The sequence below is a fragment of the Melanotaenia boesemani genome, chromosome 20 (genome assembly GCF_017639745.1).
Source record: "Melanotaenia boesemani isolate fMelBoe1 chromosome 20, fMelBoe1.pri, whole genome shotgun sequence".
NCBI classification, from domain to species: Eukaryota; Metazoa; Chordata; class Actinopteri; order Atheriniformes; family Melanotaeniidae; genus Melanotaenia; species Melanotaenia boesemani.
In genome coordinates, this window is record NC_055701.1 from 2034322 (window position 1) to 2061469 (window position 27148).

At 41.5% G+C, this 27148-nt stretch overlaps 1 protein-coding gene across 1 annotated transcript in view; it reads left to right on the plus strand.

Annotated features, from left to right (window-relative positions):
- Positions 1-212: 212 nt before the first annotated feature.
- si:dkey-288a3.2 (protein phosphatase 1 regulatory subunit 37) overlaps positions 213-27148 on the plus strand; it is a 69369-nt gene continuing 42433 nt past the window's right edge. The window contains exons 1-6 of the mRNA XM_041971164.1: positions 213-372; positions 710-810; positions 14061-14106; positions 20260-20360; positions 20552-20671; positions 22039-22186. Coding sequence (XP_041827098.1) covers positions 213-372; positions 710-810; positions 14061-14106; positions 20260-20360; positions 20552-20671; positions 22039-22186 — 676 coding nt within the window. The remainder of the gene's footprint in view (positions 373-709; positions 811-14060; positions 14107-20259; positions 20361-20551; positions 20672-22038; positions 22187-27148) is intronic.

The following is a 27148-nucleotide window of genomic DNA, read 5'->3' on the forward strand; positions in this document are numbered from 1 at the left end:
TTGATACAAACATATTGGGTCTCACCTGCAACCTGGTACACAGCTCATGAATAAAATATTGTGTCTTTAGTGTCAGATGCAACAGAGTGGAGTGGAGTCTGTTCATTGCACACACTCCTGCTTCACATCAGCAGAACTTCAGGATCTGTGGCCATGATTCCACAGAGGAGCTGAACTGACCTTTTTACATCAAATTCCTGTTGGTGGAAGAAATGACTCGCTGTAGTGACAGCAATGAGCAGAACGAGGACAGTGGAGAAAAACCCAACAAAGGCCGGAAGAAGAAAAACAAAGGAGGAAAACATGTGTCGTTCCCCCCTGATGAACAGATAGTGTCCGGCTTTGCAGAGCACAGGGAAACAGAGCGAGCAGGTACTGTTTAACTTCATGATGATGCAGCAGGTTTATGTTTGATGTAAGAGAGAAACTTTGAAGCATAAGTTGTCACTACATCCTTCGTTCTGAACCTTTGCGGTAATAAACTGTGAAAAAGTTGCTCAGGATTTCTCTGACACTTAAACAATAAAAAATTCTGGCTTGGTAAACTTTTCAACCTTCTTAAGAGCTGGCCCGAGTTCTGGACATGGCAGGCTTCGCTAATTGTAGGCCAGTTTCCAAACTGCTTTTGTTGCCCAAAATTCCAGAGGGACCCAGTAGAGGTGGTTTGGGTGTCTGGTCAGGATGCATGATGAATGTTTTCTTGTTTCAGCTGATGGCTCCATCACCCTGGCGGATGTGATGTTGGCCTACCAGCAGAGCTGCAGCAAACACCAGGTCCAGCCCATAGACAGCATCCTGCAGCAGCTCCAGGTACGAATCTTTACATCACCAGTGAGTGGAGCTGCTTGTCTGTTGTAGGTGTTTCTGCTCACCAACTTGAAGAAATCTGAAACTAACTAGTTTGTTTTGATAGTCTTTAAAATCACAATCATCATCAAAACGGTGCACCATGAGAACAGCAGCCAGTTCAGGTGATTAATAATTAATAAACCACATATTGGTGCGACTTCTCGCACACAACCCCAACGCAACAACAACAAGTCGCTGCTGTTTACACCAGAAACGTAGTGAACACAAAACATATCAGAGAGAAATTCAACAACAATAAACTGAGCGCAGCCATCTTTAAATCTGGAATCTCGGGTCCTCTGCAACTTACGAGCTCGTGTTCGGGAAAACAGGTTCACTTTTCATGTTTAATATATATATATATATATATATATATATATATATATTAAACATGACTTTTGACATGAACCTGAAACAATTTAATTTACGTTGTGAAATAGACGCTGGATGTCTAACCTCTATCAGATCTGCTGGGAGAAATATTGCTTTAACAGAAATGTGTGTAACTGTATTTCTAAGCAACATCAGCAACTCTGCTCATAAAATAACTGTACCATGCAATGACATTACAGCGCTCCAGAAAGAATCAATATCAGCAGTAGAAGCTGTCAGAGCTGACTGCAAACTACACATTTTATTAAAACAAAGGAATCGCTGCACGCTCTCAGATGCAGGGAAATACTGGGAGGATCACACACACACACACACACACACACACACACACACACACACACACACACACACACACACACACACACACACACACACACACACACACACACACACACACACACTCTGACTCAGTATGCAGGGATTTAAGAGTCTGTTTATACATAATTTAAATGATTTGGTTCCAGCAGCCTCAATCTGAGCATCTTCACTCTGAATGAGAGGCTAAGAGCAGGTTAACTGTTCACACGGCTCAAGTTAGTGTGAATGCAAATAATTCACAGCTGTTACAACATGTGGAACGTGTCCCACACTCATCCACACACACTCTTCCTGTAGTTTCAGATTCTCGGTTATCCCTGACACTGCTGATGACGTGCAGTGATTGCGATGCAGATGCTGAATCATGTGGAACGCACGCACCGATACCCGCCGACATCGAGCATTCAGATACAACGAGAACTCTTATCAGGATTAATGGGAAGACGAAGCCCGGGTTCATGCTAATTTTCACTTTCAGGGTATTTTTTCTCAAAGTGAGAAAGAAACAACACTGAACAGAAGCATCAACACGCTGGTTTTGAGGGTTTTTCACTGAGCTGAGTGTTTCACAACTTCTTTTAAAGTCGAGGTGTTTTTTCTTGTTTCAGGAAATCTGTGTGAGCTGGTTCTGCGAGATTTTACAGCTAAAATTGAGAGCGATACGATGTGATCTCAAACAGTCTCAGTGAGAGAATTTAACCTAACATACATATAAATGAACCAATTTTAAGATTCAGCTACTAAGTAAGGTAAAAAAAAAAAGACATATATTCTAAAAATATTATTATTATTAATCTCTCACATTCTGCTCTTGCCAAAAACAACAGATTAAAAAGACTTTTTGGCTGAATATGAGATGGTTAGACAGTCTGCAGAGAAACTCTCCAAACAAAACAAAAATAAAAAGATAAATTTAAGAACTACATTTTTTGTTGAAACGGTGTAGGTGCAGTACATTTTGAGGAAGAGAAGTGTGGAATTAGTGAAAGTTATTTCTGTTTAAGAGGTCTGATTTGTCTTCAGACCTAAAACATCTGTTTGTTCGTACACATGAAGTAAAACCTGTAACATCCTCGTTGTTTCAGTGGATGATGGATTCATTAAGTTGAAGGGATCAGGGCCTCCTTCTGCAGGAGTTCAGACATCTTTAACTCTCTCAGAAGTGTTCTTGCATCATTTGGTGGCAAACGAAGAGAAACGCTTGGATCCTGCCCACTCCGGTCCCTTCAGCGACATCTGAATGTCTTCTTTATTCTCTGCTGGGATATGGCAGATGGAGACAAATATAAAGTATTCTCAGATATCTCTCTGTCACATTGTGGCATCAGAAATGCTTCTTTTTTGTTGTCATGGTGTCCCATTGCTTTGCACACATACAGACTCGCAGCATTAGAAATATTCTCCCTCCAGTAACTTGAAACACACAGTTTGCCATTTATAATTCATTTTATGTACATGCTTACTTTATTTGGACCAGTCATGTTAAAGCACTGCTCTCCACCCCCTGCCTGCATAAATTTCACTTGAGATCAAGGGGAATTATTTGTGGAAAATTAGAGACTTAGCAGTGCTTACATTAAGCATACAGCCGCCGTATTATCTCTGAGGTGCTAATGAACGCAGCTGCATATGAAACTAATGTAGGTGGTCTTCCTGAAAGAGTAAAATATGTATGGTTAAGCATTAGCTAAGAGGGGCAATATTTAGACCAAAAGGGCTGCATGCGAATGAATCTGTAATAAGACGATGCAAATCGAAAAGACGAACGCCTAAAGAGCAAATTTATTAAATTAGGTCTTTTAAGGCGAGGGGCAATTCCCCCGAGAAGCCACACTGAAGACTATTTAAACCTTTTTTTAAGCACCCGTGGGGCCCTTTGCACTGCTTTGAAATGTTGTAAGTGGATAAAACAGTATTGCTGTTGGAGACATCTTCATAGGAGTGGTAAACAATATTAGGTTGGAGCCAGCGGGGGATTTTAACTCCCGTTTATTCCACTGTGCAAACTGTGAGGCGTCGGCTTGCAATTAAAAAGGTAATGGAGACGATCGAACTGGCTCCTGAATGAAGGAAGAACTAACTGGCAAATGCAGGAATTTTCCTTTAAAAACCTCTTTCAACAGGACAGTTTGGCCAGGAGGAAACAGATACATGTACGTCAGCAGGGACAGACATATGTCATCCTACGAGGCAGGTCTTTGTGTCCTTATACAGGTTAGTTGTTTGTGTAGCCCTGCCAGCCTGTATGGACTTCCAGATCCAGGGCTTCTAGGAAACCAGGTCTAGTCTGTTTCTGGAAAGTCTGTGCATTTAGAAACAAGTCAGAGATCTGAGACTGCAGTTTTCTTGAGAGAAAACTAAAAATAACAAAGAAGATTATGTCTGAATAACAAGCCCGTTGGCTTCAGTACTTTTCATATTCACTGCTCGGGCTGAGCGATGCTGCAGATTTTTGAATCAATACGATACCCAGTAAATCCAGTCTATCAATCTAATCTCTCTTTACAGTTCCCGACCTATCTGGGGATGTGTCTGAGCAGACAAAATAATGTGGAAATGAGCAGCAGATGAATTACAGCCAATCTAATCAGAGTTTTATCTGACCAACAGGCATTTACTTCGAAGGGCAATGCAGTCTGTGAACAAACACTAGTTTTACTAAACAGTCCAATCGATTCATTTCCTTTTCCTCCAGTGAGTTTTATAGTAGCAGAGTCTCGTTTGGAAGTGTCTGAACTTGAGGAATTTTTCATGATTTCAGTCACAGTTTTTTATGGATTCTGAAAGCTGAAATATCCCTTTTATTCTCAATAGTGCCACCATGTCAGCTCACAGGATCTGATCTGTAAAATAACCCAATCAGGCCGTTCGAAATCCTCCCTGAACGGTGCAGACGTACATTTCTACAGATTCTCATAGTGGACTTAAGGGAAGCTGTGAATTTATCTGCGTTTCATTTGTGTAAATTACCCACAACATGGCAGAAAAACGACACCTCACAGTCCGGAAGCTGCAGCACATTGTGATTCCTTGATTTCTGTTTCTGTCTGGGATTATTCTGGTCACGTTTAGAACCATATCTCAATGAAGACAGAATATTTAATGAATGTGTCACACATGTTTACGAAAATACACCACTGTAGACACAACATGCGTGTCCATAAGGATCAGAGTAGGACACATTTACTGCATCCTTAGCGGCTTTTTATTTTTGGTGTCGTGCAGGAGCTGATGGAGCTACGCAGAGAACCGTACAACAGACAGCGGTGAAAGGAACAAATCAACATAATTACATATTTATCTCTGACGTCTCACACATGAACTTTTTTCTGTGCAGCATCACCGCTGAGGTGTGTGTGTGTGCAGAAAGCAGCTCATCTGCTTTGTTTGGCTCCTAAACACAGATAATGAAGCCGCTAAATGAACCAAGTCCAAAAAAAGATGGATGGGAACAGTTCGGTAGTCTGAAGGGATCACCAGACTTTGCCAGGAGCAGAAGATTGTGGATCCAGGCCAGTGAAAGGCTAGACTGTGGTCTTACAAGTCCCGAGGGCAGCGAAGTCTCTGCAGAGCCCACTTTGTGTCCAGAATGCAGAACTTTAACATAATCGTCTGCAATTTGGGGTTTGAATCATGATTTTAATCAGTGCACATGAAATGCAGGGTTTCCTTCTTATATGATCCAATCCAATTAGAGCACTTTAAACGCAACACTGCTGAACAATATGAATACACAAAACACAGGCCAAAACATCATCAGTCTAGAAATTACAAAATGAACAAAAACATAAAACCTTAAACAAATTAAAAGCATCACCTCAGCTGCTGATAAAAGTCAAAGAAAATCCGTGTTTTTAAGAAGAGGCAGCGAGGACGCCTGTTTCCTGCTTGAAGGCTTTGCCAACGCCGACCCCTCTAAGTCTCAGCCTCGTCTCAGGAACCTCCAGGAGCTGCTGGTCAGCCGAGTCCTGACGGCGTGAGGCTGAAAGGTCAGAAAAATATGGTTCAAGGATGGATACGTTAAAAGAAGAAAACAGACTGTAAAACCAACAGGAAGCCGCTGAAGTGAAGCCAGACCAGCTGAGATGTGCTCTGCATTCTGCTTGGCTAACCTCTACATACGGAGCTCTACAACAGTCCAGCCTGGCTGGACGAGTCCCTCAAAACCACTTTCTAACAAAACCAGCTGAATTTCTTTTAGCTGCCTACTGACAGAAACTGGACTAAACCACAACCCAACAAACCGTGTGACTGTTTTATTCGGGAATGTTGTGTCTCAGCTGTAGTTTAAGGTTAAAAATACATCAAAATGCACAGTTGGTGTCCATAATGAAAACAACTCTCTGCTCTATGAAATAAAATTAAAACCCTCTTCAGTATTTGTGTCCCGTCCATCAGACTCAATATTCAGTTTTTTCTTAGACCGAGCTTCAAGTGAAGTATTTTATTTTCCAACCCTCAAAAACACAAAAGGATTCCAGATTAAAGACGCTTGAACTGTGAGTTTGTATTCTTTCCATGATGTTTGGAGAGTAAGCTTGGAATTAGTTGCATGTTGGCAAATCTTCTAATGAATAGCTTAGCGCTTGTTTCCCTTGCAGATTATTCAGTTGAGTGGACTGAGGAGAAATCAATTACCACAACTTAACTTTCATTATTTATCCCACAGCTGAGGAGAAAAATATATGCCTCCCTTAAATTCAGGGTCAGATTCAAGTCCCAGAAATGTTATTTTTTTCCTGGGATAAATCCCTCCGAGGAAGGAAGGAGGGGGAAGGAAAAGAGAGAATCCCTCCAGAAATAAAAAGACAAGAGAAAATCTGTTTTTACAGACCACCGCTGCTTTCTCAGCTCTTTTGATTAGCATTAATGTTTCACTGCGGAAGTCTGCAGGCACAACTGTTATAGCTTCTAACACACACACACACACACACACACACAGAAAGCTATACCCCCCCACCCGCCTGGGTGACTCTGAGGGGGAGATTTTTTCTTTTAAATTAAATGCATGCTGATTGTTATTGCGACGCCCCTCCCTCGTGTGGAATAGTGGAGGTAAATGTCACTAAGTGTGTGCCACACTGTTTTCCTTGCAGCATGCAGGATAAAAGCAGGGAGAGGTGGCGGCGTCTGCACACACAGAAAGCAGCAGGAGAACCGGACACATGTCGGCCTCAGACGGTGATAACGGGGCTCTGAGGTGGAGAAACGCTGCTAACACACCTGCACTAGAGGAAACATAAAAGAACACACACTTTAACACAGTTTTCCTTAACCCTTAAAACTCCACTAATTCGCATTGAGCTCCATCTCTTCCATCATCACCAGCGTCTCAGGAGCGGTGGTGTGTATCTCTGTGGGGTAAATGTGATGGATATTTTACCCTTTAGCTGATCTACGGAGGTTTTCCAGACATTTCTATCCCGTCCAGGAGGTTTACAATCCAGCCACTAAATGTAGTTTTATTCAGAGACTCTATCTGGTAAATCCACAATGATCCATGATAACAGCATTATTTATCACATTTCACCATAAAAACATCACCATCACTACTATGTTGCTAAGAGACCTCTATTTAGACCTGGACATGATGATGAAGCCACTTCCTGTCAGACTTTCCACCAATCAGAGAGCTTAGATTGACGGTAACGTCCAATCAGGAGCAGCCAAAGATCAACCAGTGAGCAGAAAGTTCTATGTGTGTGTGAAAAGAAGAAAAATAATGCTCCTCTATGGCTGGAATAAAGCCAAGAAGACGTTTCTGATGCACGGTGGCGCCACAAAGCAGCTGAGCTGGAGTTGGTTTAGTGAGGATAGCAGGTAAATAGTAGCAGGAATAACTGGAAATGAGGAAAAAGTGGAAACATGGAAATAGTTTCTGTTGTGTGTTTGTTTCAATAACAATATTTTTTCTCCTGAAAGCCAAGACTTGAGAGAACGATGAGATGAGAAAAGGTTTGGTCACTGTTGATCTGTGTGTTATTTCTACAAAGTTCTGTTAGTAATAAATTCTGCTTTCTTCTTCTGGTCGACCTTTATGCTGCTACATCTATTCATACATTCATTTTACATCATTTTACCTCCCAGTCTGACAGCTGAGGCTGGAAACATCATGTCTGATGCTGACTGGGATTAAAGCTCCAGCTGCTACAGGCAGTTTTCATGAAAAAAAAAGAAAGAAAATTCTTGGAGCTTAAAGGGTTAAGGCCGTTTGGGAAACATTGTGCAAAACTGAAGAAAGAATAAAACCTTGTCTGTGTGTAAAAGAATCTGTGTCTAATTGAAATGGGAACAGTGGCAGTTAAACTGGGAGGCATGTGTGCTGTACTGGTCGGGCACTATTAGAGTGAATTGAATTTGCACGCTTGGCTGAGTGCACACGTAACACTGCTGCTTTTTCAGATGGAGAATATTACAGGCCCGGACTCGCCGAGAGGCTCCGTCACCACAATGGCCACAATTTAAAAAACAGCGTTACATCTGTCAGCTCGCGGAAACGATCTGCTAATCATCTGGGTTTCCTCTTAATGTCACAGATTACTTCCTCCTTCACACGGAGGGTGGAGGGGTGTAGATGGGTGGAGGCGTGGAGGAGTTTACGTCCTGCAAATGTAACATTTTAACGAATGTGTGACCACAGAAATATAAAGTTAGCTCCGTCATTAAACTTAGACCTAAATGATCAATTTGAGGTCACCCTTCAAAATATCTTTAGTGTTATTAGGTTAAAAAAAAACAAAAAAAACAGCATCATCGGTTTTTCTGTTATAAGAGGAACATTTGTAATAATATTAATAATAATAACAATAATAATAATAATATTAATAACAACAACAACAACAACAATAATAATAATAATAATAAAATAATAATAATAATGATATTGACAGTAATAATAATAATAATAATAATAATAAGAAGAAGAAGAAGAAGAAGAAAAAGAAGAAGAAGAAGAAGAAGAAGAAGAAGAAGAAGAAGAAGAAGAAGAAGAAGAAGAAGAAGAAGAAGAAGAAGAAGAAGAAGAAGAAGAAGAAGAAGAAGAAGAAGAAGAAGAATGGAAAAAGCTGTTTTTTTTTTATTTTACTGTTGTAGTATAATTAACATTCAAATCATCCCTCCTATATGGAGCTCCAGGAAGCTCAGATTAAATCTGGTTTCTATTTTTTTTATAACCTCATCTCAGTTTTCTATTCTGATTTGTATTATTTTACACAAATCGACATTTTTGTAAATCTGTGAACTAAATTTCAAAACCAGTTAAGGAAAGTGGGGGTGCGGTCTATAAGCTGGGAGAATATGTCCTGCAGCCGGCACGAACTGAGCTCTGTACCTTCAGTTCACGTGTTTCTGTTCTAAATTTATTATTGGTTTTCCACCAACATCTCATCTGAAATTTAACAAACATGATCCTTAAAGACGATTTAAATAATAGACAAAATAACCGACTGCGTCATATAATATCTGCAGGTTAGTAAAAGTTAATTAGTACAGCTTAACGCACACATTTATAACAAACTGAATTAGCGTTACATTATACAGTATTATTTCTATTTCAACATTTTCACATTAATATTCTTAACATTACCCTTTTAATGTCACAAAATCATCTTTAAAATGAATTAACTGTCTATGGCATCACTTTTATCGTAGCTTGCTAGCTAGCTCTGTAGCTTGGTGGTCCCTGATAATATCGTCATAAAATCTGACCCCTCCAACCAGATGTGCGTTTGTTGGGCAGCCCTGTGCTACAAGGGTTCTGATTCTCAACAAATAATGGATTCATTAGAAGTTTATACAGATGAAACTAAACTAGAATCGTTTCCCAATAAACTCATCAGGACACGGACCTTCATTTTCAAGTAAGAAATCAGGATCACATCACACAGATGTCAAGCCTCATTTATGCTTTACTTTAAAACCTAAACTTTGTCCGTCTTCTAGTGTGTATTTTAGTCCGTTTTCAGAGAGCTTGTGGATACATAGCCATGCGTAGCAGTACCACCGGTAACCAGGGGGGCAGTGTTGAGCAGTAACCTCACAAATGACCAGCAAATAAAACAGAAGAAGAAGCCGCAACACATTTAAGATCACCACCGTCTACTGCATCGCCTCGGGAGTCCAGTGAACTCTGCTCTGCCCTCCAGTGGATGCAGAGAACAACACTTATACCAACACACAGGATGCGTGGAAGAATGTGCACAGTGGCGTTTAACACGCATGTAAATATTTACATGTTTAGGGAGCAGAAATGAATAAATAAGTCTGTTATCTTGAGAAAACGATGTTAAAATGTTTTAGCATGCCTGCTGTCGGCTTACAGTGAATTCAGAAAGAAACATGAAGACGGATTAATGTGTGCATGTTAGTGTTATTGTTGATTTTTCATTTCCACATAGATTAATGAACATATTAAAGGGCATAATTCAGTTCTATAAGTTGACCCGTATCGACGGGAAAAGTGACGTTGGAGGAATAGCAGGAATTTTTAGCTGGGATATAATAAAGTACAAATGGAAAATTCTGAGGAGTTCTGAGGGTTTTCAGAAGAACATAAAGAAAACTGAGTTCTAAAAATAATAATACATTTTATTTCTTGGTGTCTTTCCACACCCAAGGTCACCTTACAAAAAGAAATGACATAATAATTAAAAATAATTTAAAACCATTCGGATCAAAGCAACACAAAGCGGACAGAAGAAAACGTGGCGGTCTTCGGTGAAACTGACATGGCGGCTCAGAATTAAGAAAACATCTCATTTTACAATAAAAGAAACAGCCCTCCTTTTTCCAGGTTCATGGTTTCAGAACCTCATCTGGGAAAGAAAAGAGGAAAACTTCCGCTGAAATACGGCATCATAACTACGTCAAATGTTTTATTTCCTCTTCAACAGCTGAGACGAGAAAAGTGGAGAAGCCGTTTTCCATCAAGTGTTTTCTCTTTAGTGTCGTCTCATAATTTTAAAATGAAAAAGTTTAAAATTAGAATTGTTTGATGTTTTTCCAGATTTACTTCAAACCAGAAAAATTCAATTCAGCGACAATTCACAACATAATCAATTCAAGCCGATTCACTGTGATCACTTTTCACACCAACCAGTTCATAAAAAATAATAACCAGAAAAGGGAAAATGCAGCTGATAAACTTTATACACACTCTTCTTGGTCATTTCTAAAATCTCTTTGACTAAGATTTTACAATAAAAAAATATATCTCTTTTTTTTATTACCAAGAGACAAAAATAAGAATTTAAGTGTTTTTAACAGACAGTTTAATAATGTCTGAATAACAGTTAAAAGACCAAATCTTTAAAAAAGTAAACAAATAAAAAAAAAGAAAAGAAAAAGGTACTGATGGCTCACCTGAGACGACTCAGGCAGGTTTAAGAAGATTCATGATCGGGACTCGTCGTCTGAACGATGGAGCAGAATAAAAACGGGTTACATGAGAAATAAATGTGTGTTTTATTCAGACTTCCTTCCAGGTTACACCGTTGGAAAGCTGAGATTCTCCAGATGTGAGCTGTGTATTCCGGTCCAGGCTACATGATGCAGAAGAAGCACTCCAATCAGCAATCAATCAGTCAATCAATCAATCTGCTTTATTTTCATTACACCAGGAAAGATGCGACTGGCAGCTCGTACCAATGATAGAAATAATAAAGTGCTTCTGTAAGCATCAAATAAAAATAGGCTGTAAAAATTCAGATAATTAATATATAAAACTAAAACATTGGTGACGTGTAAACGTCTCCTGAGATGTCAGCAAAGCTTTAGTAAAATTATTGACCCACAACATGTTTTTTATCCATAAAAACCAGTTTTAGGCAAAAATGAAAGGATTTAAGTTCAATTAAAAGACAATTAAATGTTTGCAGAGGTTCATAATAAAATAATCATCAGGATTAAAACCAGGATTCAGTTTAACTCAGAGCCTTTACATAAATATACTTTACCATCATATATGAAATAAAGACACAGCTGAGGGGATCTGATCATAAACCTGCAGAAGTGATGAACCCAAACACACAGATCAGGCTGCGACGCGCCGAGGCGTTACTACATGCTGTTCACACACACTCCAGCACTCACCACTCAGCCTCCAACGTCTACATTGTTTTAGACATCAACCATTTAAGGGCACCGTATCTTTGACACCAAGTGGTATTAATTAAGTCGCTGAACGCTCACTGCCGTGCACTTCAGAACGTGCACGGACGAACAAAGCCGGTGACGGAGGGAAAACACTGAGAGAGTCAATTAGATTTTCATGTTCTTGTTCAGATCTCTCCTCTTTTTTTTAAATGATAAATGAAGTTACTAATTTTGTCTGAGTTCTTTCTAGACACTGCAGCTTTAATTGCTAATTGTTAACAGCAAATGAATACATTTGCATATTAATTTGCTCCCAATTTACATTTTTAATTTGCCGCCTTCAAAGAGTGTGAGATAAAAGGTTGTGTTATTTTAAATAATTTATCCTTCAGTGCAGAAAAGATGCTGAAAGAAAAAAACCTGGGGGTGATTTTAACCCCCGAGAGCTCCCAAATTCACACAGCAAATTCATTTAAATATATATATATAACTATATATCACTAATTTACAGTTTTTGTCAGTTAATTAAAGGGGCAAAGAGGAAAAATGGTGCAATCAAGCAGTTTTAAGTGAGGAGAGGCAGAGCAGCTCCGGACGGCTCAGAGAAGAATTGTGAAATGCACCAGAGAGGACTTCTGTGGACTTCAGAAACCAGAGCCTCCTTCTTTCTGCTGGGGGGGCATTTTGTCCTCCCTCCCTCCTGACACATCAGTTGATTTGGCAGCCGACGCCTTTTGGTTTCCGTCTTTCACTGCGAGGCAGCGGCGAACGAACAAGTTGGGAAATTCATTAAAGATGAAAAACAGCTGCCACTGTGCTCTGTGAGGAAGAGGAGGAGGAGGAAGAGGAGGAAGTGTGTGTGCCCATACTGAGTATTGTTCTCTGGATCTGTGCCACAAACAAACCAGTTTTAAAAAAGATGTGTGATTGGTCCGAAGCTTAACATCTGCAGGTTGGCGGACTTCAGGCTCTGCTTCCTCACAGGAAGAGTTTTATTTCTACACCCGCTGATCTTTATTCTTTATTATGAGCTGAAGACGGGCATCTGCAGGGGATCCACCAGTATTTAAAAACCTGAATAACTTTACAGAGAAATGAGAAAAATCTGTTATTTTTAATGCAAGAAGGAATTAATCCACCAGTCAGGTTGGCTGTAACGTTCAGATTCACACATTATTAACGTCCCACATCAAGATTTAGCCTTTTCCTGCCAGGTCAGCCGAGCAGCGAAGAAAAGGCAGAATTCATCCTCAGAGAAGTTTTAGTTCTTATGATAAAAACGGTTTTTTAAGTTTCTTTTTAGCTGTTGCTTTGAGTGATGCAGAAAGGGGTGTCTATTTAGATTTCAAAAAGAAAAAAGCACAAATCCTGTTTGTTGTGTTTAAGTGGGCATGTTTGTCTGAAAAAGACCACTTCAAGGGTAAATTCTGCCACTTCTACCAGTTACACACCAGCCTCTCAGACACATAAACAGTGCAATTTCTTCTCCATTGATCCGTCTAATTCCTCCAACAGGAGGACGTTCCTGCCGCCGTCCTTTTGTCTTCCGCTTTGCTCAGACGACAGCCTTCCACGTCCTTTTGTACTGAACGTGTCCTTCTCAACAATAAGTGAGAAAAAGGGGAAAAACACCCGACCGAGTGTTTGACGGTGGATCGGGGGGGTGTGTGTGGACCAGAGCAGAAACGGGCACCTCACACTCATTTTCCCTCCTATTCATCAGTAACAACTGATCAGTGCTCAGTCTCACTCCATATTTTTAATTTGCACACTTTTGGGGCCCCCTGGTGGACCCTTTCTAAGCTTCCACTAACAAATAAGCACGTTTCTTTGAGTCAAAACAAAACCAAACACACATTATCCCAAAACGAGTTTATTGTTGTAAAAAGCTCAACCATCAAACTATGGTTGATGGTTTCAGCGTTGGCAGCAGCTTCACCTTCACTGAGAGGAAACATCCTGTCACATATTAGCATGCAGGTATTAAAGAAAACCGCGCTGGTATCAGCTCTGGATGGATGCTTTTTTAAAAAATAAAACCTCTGTTGCCTTGTTTTGCTTGTCAGTGAAGAAATTAATCAGTGTTCTGCAGCATCCGCTCAGATCTGCCACCTCCGGTGATTGATGCAGTCAAATTAGATGTATGTGGAACGCCGGCTCCGGCAAATGAACACATCAACTGATGACCAGCTGTTTCTAATTATTATACACTGGTTAATTAGGACTCCGTGTCACCATCAACGGCGGCGGAAAACGCTGTGAAATTCATAATTCATACTCTGCCGTCCAATGAGCCTCCTTGATCAAACCACTACAGAGTGGTGTGGATGGAGAGGCCGAGTGGGTGGGTGGGTGCTGCTGGTGCCAGAAATCTGTGTGTGTGTTGATGCCTCTTCCTTCTCTCCCAGCAGGGTGTGTGTGTAGGTGGTGGCGTTGAACGTCTGGATCTCAAAGGTAAGCTGAGCGCCTCCATCCATCTTTATTAACCACAACTGAAGTAAAACTGTGAGAACGAAATGTTTCAGACTCCCACCTTGTATTCTATAATTAATAAATATTTATTTATATATTATCTAGTCTATTTTCTTTATTTCCAGATTTCTATTTAAACAAAATGCCCAGATTTAATTTAAATCCACAGTGAAAGAGCAGAGTGCTCACACATCCTAACGACACCACTGGATGGCTTCTCAGGAATATTTTCAGTAAAATATAAAAGACACAATGAATGAAAATAATAATAATCCTGTTTATGGACACAGATTCATGCAGCAGGTTGACAGTCCAGTGTCTCGTGGAAAGAGGTGGAGTTTTTTTCCTTCCCACTGAAAGGGAGTTTTTCCCTTCCACTGCTGCACGCTGAGGACGGGGGATTTAATCCAAGTCAGGATTCCATGCAATCTGTTGGTTTCCTTTGCTAGACGATTATTTTCTATGAACTGGCTCGCATTGAGACAGTTATTATAAACTGGATCACAATGAACTAGCTGGAATTATTTATGTCTGCAAAGTGCCCCGAGACTGTTTTTGTGGTGGTGCTATGTAAATAAAGCTGAATTGAACTGAAAGATTCAAGATGCCAACATTAAAAATAAACATTTGATCCATTTATTTATTTATTTTCTTTTTTTCTTTTTCCCTTTTTACATGGATCGGTCCTCACAAGGCAGTGGTTCCCAGACTTTTTCTGCAGGGCCCCCTCTTCATTAATTAGTTCTAGGATCTACTTTCTTGGTCTTAGTGAGGACTGGAGGTCTAGGATCTACGTTCCTGGTCTTAGTGAGGACTGGAGTTCTGGGATCTACTTTCCTGGTCTTAGTGAGGACTGGAAGTCTGGGATCTACGTTCCTGGTCTTAGTGAGGACTGGAGTTCTGGGATCTACGTTCCTGGTCTTAGTGAGGACTGGAGTTCTAGGATCTACTTTCCTGGTCTTAGTGAGGACTGGAGTTCTGGGATCTACGTTCCTGGTCTTAGTGAGGACTGGAGGTCTAGGATCTACGTTCCTGGTCTTAGTGAGGACTGGAGTTCTGGGATCTACGTTCCTGGTCTTAGTGAGGACTGGAGTCCTGGGATCTACGTTCCTGGTCTTAGTGAGGACTGGAGTTCTAGGATCTACGTTCCTGGTCTTAGTGAGGACTGGAGTTCTAGGATCTACTTTCCTGGTCTTAGTGAGGACTGGAGTTCTAGGATCTACATTCCTGGTCTTAGTGAGGACTGGAGTTCTAGGATCTACTTTCCTGGTCTTAGTGAGGACTGGAGTTCTAGGATCTACGTTCCTGGTCTTAGTGAGGACTGGAGTTGTAGGATCTACATTCCTGGTCTTAGTGAGGACTGGAGGTCTAGGATCTACCTTCCTGGTCTTAGTGAGGACTGGAGTTCTAGGATCAGGTCTGAGTCCAGGACTGCTCCCAGGTCTGAGTCCAGGACTGCTCCCAGGTCTGAGTCCAGGACTACTCCCAGGTCTGAGTCCAGGACCACTCCGAGGTTTCTGGCTTGGTTGGTAGTTTTAAACTTTGCTGTTTGAAGCTGAGAACTGACTTCTAATCTTTCTTCTTTGGCTCCAAAATCTATTATTTCAGTTTAGTCTTCTTTTAACTGAAGGACGTTCTGGTCCATCCGATCTTTAATCTGATCCATGCAGTTGATCAGAGTCTGGATCGGACTGTAGTATTTTGTAGTAATGAAGGAATCTTTCGTTTATCAGCTACTTCATTAACCGTAGTAAAACCATGTCGGTGTCAGAAGGAATGATGAGTTCTGTGCTGTAGTGAGATGTTTTAAACCAGAAAACTCTGCATACTCCTTCAGGTGAGCTGAGATGTTGATGAGATGGAAACTGCTTTAATAAAACTACTCTGCTATAGACAATAGTAGTTTATTTTTAGAGTAATCTTTGTGTTGTGTTACTTCTTTGGCTTCATAAAGTCAGATGAATATATAATGAGACACGCTGTGGTCTGTCTTCATGACCACCGTTGGTCGCTACCTGGTCAAGTTGAAATCTCTGTTGTTGATTCATCATCGCTTGGCCATCGTTTATTTAGCCTTGCTGCACCACCCTGTCGTAACTCTGGGCCCCTTCTAGAGGGTTGGCCCCTCAGTTTGGGAACCACTATCTTAAGGGCTGAAAACATAACAGAAATAATCAGTGACTACATAAATTAATAAATTAATAGTGTTTATTTTTTTTATTGTAGTTTTCATCCAGTCTGAAGGTGTGTTTTAGGTCAAACTTTAATTTTTAATTTTTTCCACTCAGAATGGAAGGGACAAAGACAGAAGCCAGAGATTACTAACAGCTGTCACCTGAGCGTCCTTGCATTCCTGGTGTGCCAAACGTACGCTAGGAACACGTGGCAGCCATGATGCTGACAGCACGTATATCCCATCGCTTAGCAGCAGCACATCCTGCTGGAGAGGAACTAGAACTCAAGTATCCATGTTTTTAGATTTGGATCAATATTCATACCAACGCTGAAATTAGGGCTTGAATTACACCAGGGCTTTTGAGGGAGCCTCATTTTCACGTGTGTATTGCGAATTTGCAAGTTACGTGCACGTGCATATATACATGTAGCATTGTCAAAAACATGGCTAGTACCAAAAATCCCTCTGCTACTACTGTATGCAGCTTGTTAAGCAGTGACAGGGAGGAAACGTTCCTTTGACAGCCAAATAAAGAAGAATACCAAGAGTTTGTTGTTTGGATGCTCAGCACACGACGAACACAGCTGCTGTCCATGGTGCTGAAGGGAACTTCGGCTCTACAAATGAATGCTGTTTCCTCTGCCTTTCAGGCCGTAAGTCCAACCCTGATCAACCCACCAGCAGTTTACCTGTAAATGTTTAATGTTCACTTCTGCAACACTGAAAATCTCTCAGAAGTTTGCTGCAACTTTTCACCAAAACTGATGAAAATCAGGAATTTTAGGTCAAAACAATAGTGTCACATCCAGAAGGGACTGATAAATGACCACTGGAAACTGCAAACCAAACTCGTATGTAGTTGCAGTCGGAGATAAACCTGATCTGAGTTCATGTCTGACTGGAAATGTCCTCATCATTGGGTGTGAGTCTCCCTGCAGATGCTTCTGTTTGTTCTAATCATAAATGTATTTTCCATGCTGAGATTAAACACCATACACACAGAGACAAACCTGGGGAAAATATTAAAGTAAAAAGATGAAATGTGAACCTAATGGCGGTTCTCAACCTGCAGCGGTCCTGGAGCATGTGCAGACGCCTGGATGGGCGTCACCGTCGTCACGCGCTGATGACATCTGACTTCGGGTGTCGCTGCCTTATTATCTTCCCCACGCAGGGCGGATTAGGAAAAATGGGATTTCAGATGGCTCTTCCTTCCACCCCACACACCCTCTGCCATCGCTGCGTTTAGTGATTATTGTTAAAACAGAAGGGGAAAAAATCAGTTTGGAAATAATTATGATAGTAATTATCGTTCCCCCTTCTTGGCTGGGGAGATAAGCCTGAACCCAGGAGAAAGAGCAAGGGGGGTAGAGGTGCTCTGGGAGTCTGATCAGTCACACTTTGATTTGGACTGTGACTTCAGATCGGGGCCAGGGAGCAACAGTAATCTGATTACAAAGAGGTAACCACTAATTAATCTCCCCTCCAAAACGAATTGCTCAGAAGCAGAAATATTGATGGTTTGATTACAGAAATATGATAAAACTGAGTAGAAACTAGTAGAAGTGATGCAACATGAGCCACACTAGTTCAATCAGTTAAATGGTTCCATGATTAAAAATAATAACCATAACTGAGGCAAAATGAGGAAGCTGAGCGGGTTAGGGTCAGCTGGACCATACGAAGCTGTTACCATGACGTCATCTGAGAGGACAAACTTCAGACACCCCATCAAAGATGTCCATCTTTCTGCAAGCCGGAGCAGAGAATCTCATCCCAGATGCATTTTGATTGGCTGTAAAGCATCTCATTACTTACAAAAATCACTGCATCCCTTCAGGAATTTGTAGCATGTTTTGTGATTGTGACCTAAAATAATTGATTTTACACTGAACATCTTCGATGATCAGATTAGATGATCAGCCCTGTGATTGGTCAAAGTTCAGACTTAGACCCACCAGTCAGTGTTCAGAAACAGTAGCTATGTTCACATGGAAAAATATTTCTTCCATCCGACTGAAGTCAGTCTGATCCGAGTTTCCAGCTGGCATGTTTACGTGGACGCTGGATAAAATGAGCAGGTCAGCTGTGTGTTTACATGATGGACAGATTTAAGACGGCTGGAACGCTTGTGATGTGCAGAGTTTGGACTCATTTTGAAGAAGAAGATGAAGGAGAGGATTTTAGAGAATTTTATCAAAAAATCTTGTTGTGAGCCTTTAAATTCCTTAATAATCCTGAACCCATCACATCACTGAACCCCCACGTGGTTCAAGCGTGCACAGAAACAACATCTGCCACAGAAACCATCAGGACGAGTGCAGACATGGTTATGTCCCCCTGCTCATCAGATCATGAACCTCTGGATCGGCTCAGGAGAGCTGGTTTACAGTTTTAATCCAGTTAAATAGAATCCATCATGTGATTCACTTTAGTCCAGTTTATAAGAACAGTGTTCATAAAATAATGACTTGGATAAGGAAACCAGCAGATTGGATCAGAGCTTCTCTTTGATTCAGTCTTCCATTCTGAACTGCACTAGGAGACAGTGGAGAAGAAAACCTCCATCAGAACCAGAACCAGAATCAATGAGGAAAACTGCCATCAGGACCAGAACCAGGAAGGAAAACCTCCATCAGGACCAGAACCAAGAAGAAAACCTCCATCAGAACCAGAACCAGAATCAATGAGGAAAACCGCCATCAGGACCAGAACCAGAACCAGGAAGGAAAACCTCCATCAGGACCAGAACCAAGAAGAAAACCTCCATCAGAACCAGAACCAGAATCAATGAGGAAAAGCGCCATCAGGACCAGAACCAAGAAGAAAAACCTCCATCAGGACTAGAACCAGGAAGGACGGCCATCTTCCTGGACTGGTTGGGGATGTAGAGGACAGGAAAGAGGGTCAACCAGGAGCAGAACTCTAATCCAGGGATTCCTGCTGAGAAAGAAGAGAAACACAAATAAATGACAACGACAACATCAGATGTTTCTACATGAAGAGTAAAGAGAGCATTGCATCATGGGACGCTCCCCAGCAGAGAGGAGCCCAGCGCATCATGGGACGTCCTCCAGCATAGTGGAGCCCGGTGCATCATGGGACGTCCCCCAGCAGAGAGGAGCCCGGTGCATCATGGGACGTCCCCCAGCAGAGAGGAGCCCGGTGCATCATGGGACGTCCCCCAGCAGAGAGGAGCCCGGTGCATCATGGGACGACCCCCAGCAGAGAGGAGCCCGGTGCATCATGGGACGTCCCCCAGCAGAGAGGAGCCCGGTGCATCATGGGACGTCTCCCCAGCAGCCTCGGCCTCTAGCCGCAGGACTAGAGGATGGATCAGGGTCACCCAGCCAGACCTGCTATTAGATTTATAAGGAAGGAAAGTTAGAAGATGATCTGAAGGTAGAGAGGGGCTGCTACCTGAAACCAGACTGGACTTCGGTTCCACAGACACAGATAAAATTCGAGTTTAGGGGAAGTGTTTACTGTGGGTATGAATCCACATTCATGTCAGAAAGCTACACAGCTGAAATGGTAAAGATGCACATTCTGTCCAGACGGTAGCGCACGTGTGGATTTTCTGTTTGCTCCACCTTCAGTTTGTTTTTGGAGTGAATGAAACCTGAAAAATGAATCATTTTTAAAGTTTCAGAGTTGGTGTAGACAGATATGTTTATTGATCAGTGCGTTCTGCAGGCAGACAGTAATCAATGGTCCAATCACGACAAAGCAAAGCCATCATCATTATTTCTCTCTGCAACTTTCTGATTAAGTCTCAGAAGTTTATTAAAAGAAAAACAAACTTTGTAAAGGAAGCTGTTCAGTGCTGTTTTTTTCTCTTTTGCTGAAATGTTCATTTCAGAAAATGGATAAAGTGGTGAAATTTAGAGCGGTGAAATCTTGCCTGTTAGCAAACAGCCTCCCAATTATCTCCCGTTTGATTGCTTTTCTCCATCAAGGTGAGCGATTAGACCACCGCTCCTGTGAAGCTCTGGAAGTCGTCCTGAAATCGCTGCACTTTGATTTCATCAATCTGCAGGCGGCCCAACTGGAGGAAAATGTGAGTTTTATGAGTAAAACTTATTTTCTTCATCTTCGTCTTCCAGTTCCAATACAGTTTCATATTCAGGCCCTTCCTTGTATCAGATTAGAGGCTTTTTTTTCTTCCCAAAGAAACTTCATAACGTTTCTGTCAAATTTAGGCCTTGCTTTCTTCATTTTTTCCCTTCCACAATGTTCTTTCTGTTCCAGGGAGCCTCGTCCTTGCTGGATATGATTTTGTACTATGAATCTACAACATATCTTGACATTTCTGACAACGGCAGTCTGGGAACGTCGGCTTGGAGGGCCCTCGCTCATTTGATAAAGCAGGTTGGCTGACGCAGGGGAACAGTAATCTTTTCATGTAGGCTTTCTCTCAGGGATAATGTTCATCCTGCAAAGTGAATTTGTGGCACATTTCATGGACTGAAGATGCAGGGCCGAACAAACAGGGTGAGAAGTCCTTGCAACGTGAACACAAACTCACAGATGGAGGCCTGTCGTCTGCAGCCACAGACGGCATCAGCAGATATAACAGATGACAGGCAACAACCGGGATCAGGGATGGGAGGAGAGTTCAGGTGAGAAGCAGCAGTCTGGGATGAACATGAGACGATCCAGATGAAGTCCAAGAGGAGGTCGAGTTCTCACGTTTTCATTTCTGACCTCGTTGTGTTTCTTTTAACGTGTCAATGGTTCTCCGTCTTCCTGAAGCTCTTTCAAACTTTTTCTACATTTTCCTTCATTTTTAGTCCAGTTTCTCTTAACTCTGACCCACAAATCCTTTACGGAGAAAAAAGGCTCCAGACCTGCAGGAGTTAACAGCTGTTCTGAATGAAGGTGGCAAAAAAAAAAAAAAAAAAATTAAATAAATTTATTAACCTGCAGGTTTAGTGAGGACTGGAGTTCTGTGATCCAGTTTCCTGGTCTTAGTGAGGACTGGAGTTCTGTGGTCCAGTTTCCTGGTCTTAGTGATGACTGGAGTTCTGTGATCCAGTTTCCTGGTCTTAGTGAGTACTGGAGTTCTGTGGTCCAGTTTCCTGGTCTTAGTGATGACTGGAGTTCTGTGATCCAGTTTCATGGTCTTAGTGAGGACTGGAGTTCTGTGATCCAGTTTCCTGGTCTTAGTGAGGACTGGAGTTCTATGATCCAGTTTCCTGGTCTTAGTGAGGACTGGGGTTCTGTGATCCAGTTTCCTGGTTTTAGAAAGTACTTAGAGAAGCCTGGAGAACTATTCCTGTGGAGTATGTTGAGGGTTGGTGGGAGGAGTTTTCGATTTTAGCTAAAATCATTATGTGTCCATTAAAAAACTTCTTTAACGTCAGTGATGAGGCACCACGGAAGAAGCCTGACTACTGACTAAACATCGGTCCCAAGGGTCAGTTAGTCTGTACACGTCAGCCTGGGGAAGATATAACAATGAAACAAATCAATCCAGATTGATCTTCACAAACAGCAGCTACAACTTAAAGAAATGAAGTTTGTCTGAAAGGGTTCAGACTGCGTTAAAAGAATTAAAATTCACCGTTTGACCGACTCTCGACTCAAATATTAGATTTATAATCATGACTCAGCATGTTTCGGTAAATCCCTGCAGCTTTGTCCTGTTTTCCTGGACACATGCAAGTAAGCAGGTCAGGACTTTTGCACCATTAATGTGTCCATACAACATGTGTGTGTTCATGTGTGTGTTTCAGAGTGTGTGTCTGTCCAGGCTGGATGTGTGCAACGTGTCCCTGGTGGACTACCCGGTTCAGTCTCTGTCCAAAGCTCTGCTGACCAGCCGGCTCGCAGTGCTGCACCTTCACAACGCCCAGCTCAGCGGGAGGCCTCTGTACACACTGGGTATGACACACACACACGTGTGCTTCACATGAGCGTGTGTGTGGGTGGAAGCATGGTGTGTGTGTTCTGTGGCCAGCAGGACCAGATTTTGACCTGTGACCATCTCTGCAGGTCTAGACCAGGATTAGAGGCCTAATCTCTTACTTGTCACTTTACGCTCTGCTGCACATGTCCATAAAGGCTGTCGTAGCCAGGACACACACACACACACACACACACACACACACACACACACACACACACACACACACACACACACACACACACAGACGGTGTGTGCCTGGATCAGATAAACACAAATTAAAATTAATTTAAAGTAAACAAACTCTTTCTCTTCGTCCTCTCTGACCGTCATTGATCAGCTTTGTGTCTTTAACAGAGTCAGTGAGGAAGAGGAGGGAGGATGAGGAGTGGGGCTGCTGGCTGGGCAGGTCATGTGACCACAGAGGAATTGACTTAGAAACAGGCACTGACGAACAAATGCAAGTAGAGTATATGCAAACACATATAGAAATAAACTCATCGTGGGTAGCAGAGGGGGTGCCACTAGTGATGGGGAGTCCAGCTCTTTTTAAAGATCCAACTCTTCTGACTCCCAAACAGTTCTTTTTATTACTCAGAGATTCTATTTTAGCCTGATTAGAAATTATAAAGGCTTGTATTTTTTTAGGGCTGGGCACATTAACCTGCTAACGCATTGATTAGTTAATGCCGTTTTTTTTTTGTTTGTTTGTTTTTGTTTTTGTTTTTGTTTTTGTTTGTTTTTTTTTTTCCTCAAACTTCTTGCTACTGGCTCTGAACCAGAGGAACCTCATACAGAGGCTGCATCCAGGCCTCTTCCTCCATGTCTGGTCCTGCTGCAGCGGTGCGTTTGATGTAATCAGGAGAGAGCGGCTTTATTAACATGAAGAGACGTTTTCTGTCTGGAACTTAAGAATGAAGAAGAAGAACCGACGTTTCTCTTTGTCCATCTAAACCTATGCAGATGGTAGAACATCCCAAAGGACAACGAGAAATGTTGTTTTCTATTTATTTATTTATGTTTTATTAAATGTAGTTTTCTGACTTTTACAAACATGAAGCATAAATCGGGTCTTCTTCTGCCTCTGGTTCGGTGAATCTTGGTCGTAGCGAGATGAAACTTCCAGCTGTGGAATCTGTGAGATGTGAGCTTTCAGTAGAGGAGTCGTTTGTTCGTGTTCATGGGGAAACATCATCTGTGTTTACATGTGATTTCAGACTTTGTGTACCTGGTCTTTTAATTATTGTTGTCTTAACTGTGTGTGTTGGTGACAGAAATGGTTTTACTGAGCTGGTAGCTGAGATTCTGGACTTTCTGTGGATACCACACATGTTTATAGTTACATCTACAGACCTGACGCTACACCCGGAAACGAGATGTTAACCCCTTAACTCCCGGTAGTGGAGGCTGCAGGTGCAGAGGTGAAGCTAAACAGTCAAGCTAAGAATGAAAGTTTAGAGAATTTATATCCAGAAATGTGGATAATGAAGCAGTGAAGGTGCATGGATGGAAGTTATTGTGCATATTGTGAATATTTCTCTCTCCTCACCATCTAGAAGCTGTGAGATTCTCATCCTGCTTTCTGTCTGTTCACCTGATGCTGATATTCATCACATATTGTTCCTTCTGTGTTTAGAAGGAAGCAGCTTCACAGCTTTAAATTCATCCTGCTGACTTTTTACCTTTTAGTTAGTAAATCCTGAACATTTCATCCTTCTTTCTCATAAATATTTGGTTTTATATATGAAGAAATATTTTAACTGTTGCTGTTTAAAGAGAAAACTGCTGCTAAACCTGTTTATGTGTTTAGTGCAGGGGTCTGCAGCCTTTCCAATCCAAAGAGCCATTTTTCCCTCAGCCAGCTAAATAAAACTACTTTAGAGACGCAGATGTTACCAGACTTTTAGAAAAAAGACAAATTATAATGTTTGATAAATATCTCCCATAGAACCACATTTTTATTTCTATTTTCAGGTTTTAAAAGAAAGAAAAACAAGAAGCATTTGCAAAAAGAGGATAAACAGACTTTCTTCTACAATGCCATTAATCGTGATTAACCGCAACATTTTATTAATATTTATTATTTAATATATCTGTTGTATAAAATATGCCTGGATCATTTTCATTTCCTGTTAATCACTGAGACAAACTTCATAATTATGTCTACCAACAACAAACATAAAGCATTTTTAATATAAATAAATAAATAAATAAATAAATAAATAAATAAATAAATAAATAAATAAATAAATAAATAAATAAATAAATAAATAAAGCATGTTACACAACAATGACCTGGACAAACTGCTGTACATTAGTAATTAAAAAAGTGTAAAAACACAAGGCATAAAATAATAAAATACAACTAAAACAGAAGTAAAAGACAAAGTCCTGAAATAAAAGACATAAAATAAATGAAATCAGTAAAATCCGTGTTCCATGCTGGGTTGAGTGCTCTGCAGAAAGGAGCCGCCTTTGTAAAAATCACACGGTAAGGTTTCCTGAAATAAGAAAATGCTCATTCTAAGTCCTTTATTAAGTAAAAACAACCTCAGAACAGACTGTTAATGCTTCTTTTCAGTGTTTCTTTCTCACTTTGAGAGAAAATATTCTAAAACGAAGCACAAACTCGTAGCATAGCAGCTCACATGGTCTCACATGCTAAATATATGTAAAGAAGTGCTCATCTACCTGGATGACTCGCCCAGGTATCAGCGTTGTGCAGGGAAAGCTGTATAACCATAAAACCAAGCCACTCCTGTTTAGAGGGGCTGAAAGTAAATTCTGGGATGCATGAGCTTGTGGGTCAGAGTCCTCTACACTAATGAGGAGAATAAAATGTGTTGATGCCATGTTAGCCGGTGTGTGGATGAGTGTGTGGATGAGGAAACGAAGGCAGTCATGTCCTCCCAGCTGGAAGCAGAACAGACCCAAATGGACTCAGTGTGCAGCCCACTCTTCCCGACAGCAACTTCTTCTCTCCATGTTTTCAGCTGCTTCCTGGATCTTTTTGATATTTTAGACTCTGCTAAATGCCCTCCTCCTCTTCCTCCTCCCACTCACGCCCCGCTCTCTACCCCATCATCCCTGCCTTCACCGAGCCCACCACCCACCCCCACCCTTCCTGCCCAGCAGGGTCCCAGCTGAGGATCATTGCCTTCGATCGGAGGGGCTTGTGATTGCAGGATTGGACGCTCGCAGTGGAGTCGACCGGATCAATCCCACCAATTCCACCATTTGGTTCCCACTGAGCCTGATGACAATGTTGGCATTCCACATGCAGCCCGACAGGCTTGATCAAATCTGCAGCATCGATCTGGGTGGAAGGGCAGCAAGGGTCCAGACAACGCCGACATATCTGAACCACAGCCCAGTACACGTTACACAAAGACCCAAACAATACCCACAAAACACACATGAAGACCAAACACACCCCAGCCACCATGAAAAGATGTGTTTAAAGAGAAGGTCCTGGCGTTTGACTTGTTTTTTGTCTCCTGTGCTGAAGAACGACCACGTTGTTACTGTAATAACTGCAGCAGCTCCTGCTGTGCAGCCATTTTCTCTCACTGTAATAACTCAGGCCGCCTCCCTCACAGAGACGTTTTGGGAAAACTTTGACATTGTGGAGCGTTATTTCAGTGGCGTATCTGAATCTTGTATGCTGATGAACAGGAGCATCTGAACGACACCACTCCGTCACTATGACAACCACATTTTCTGTCACTGGAAAAAATAGCGAGAGAAGCTCTATCAAAGCAACGTTACTGAACTTTAGGAGATTTTCTTCTTGAAGCGCACTCCAACGGCGGCTAATCCAGCATCCAGTTTCAAACTCTCTTCTCTGAGATCTCTCCAGCCAGTCAAAGTCCATCTAATGTTTACCTTTGTCTCTTCTTCTAATAATGTTGGGTTTCTGTGATGAATCAGCCACAATGATGTTTAAAACGACCCGTGTTGATATCCAGTTGCTGCTGTGTAATGTGAAGCTACAAAGTGAAACTTTGCTGTAATGTGATGCCTTATGCTGCTAAAACAAAAAGTAATAAAGTGCAGTTTCTCGGTCGCAGGACGCAGCAGGGCAACGACGGCTCCAGAAATGTACATAAACGTCAGTGTGCCATCAAAATGAAACAGAGGCACAGAGTTTAAAGGTCAGAAAGTTATGTAGTGTGGCTTTCATTTGCTTTGAATGAGTACTTTGCAGGGTAGATATCTGGTTCCATAATCATGTTTTTGTTTTCAATTTCCTAGGGTACTTCCTGTTCAAACCATGTAAAATATAATGCCTTAACCAAATGTGATGCACCTATACCAGTATTGGATCTGCCCGATATTTTGTGTGTGTAATCGTGAACACCTCTGTTTGTTACTGTGGGCCTCAAAAAGTTTGGGAACCAACGCATTAGAGATCAGGATATATTCCTGCTGTCATGTTTCAGTGAAACAAATAATACTGCCCTCCCTGTATTCCTTCTGTGTTCTTGTTAGCATTCCAAGCTTGTTCATTTTGTTAGCTAGCAATCTCACATTTCCCATGGGAACAGTTGGGAGAAATGGTTTGAATTTTCTCCTTTCTCTCTGCCTTGCTCCTGCCCTGCATCCTTTTCAACTCGTTTGGGATTTGTTGTGTTTTTCCTTCATTAATTTGCTTTTGGACTGCTTAATCATTTGGTCGCACTGGGAAACTCGTCCGTTGCCATGGATATTCATCATAACAGATCTAGAAAAGAGTCTGATGCAGAGGAAAAAAACACTTAAGCAGCACAGCCTCAAAACCAGCGTAAAACATTAGCTCGATGGTGGCTTATCTTACAAAAGAGTAATCTAAAATGTCTAAAATTTAAGCAGCGTAATCTGACATAGTACAATCTGCTGCCACCTAGTGGTGCATTTTAGAAAAACTGTATCACTAAATGAATTCCCCATTCACATATTTA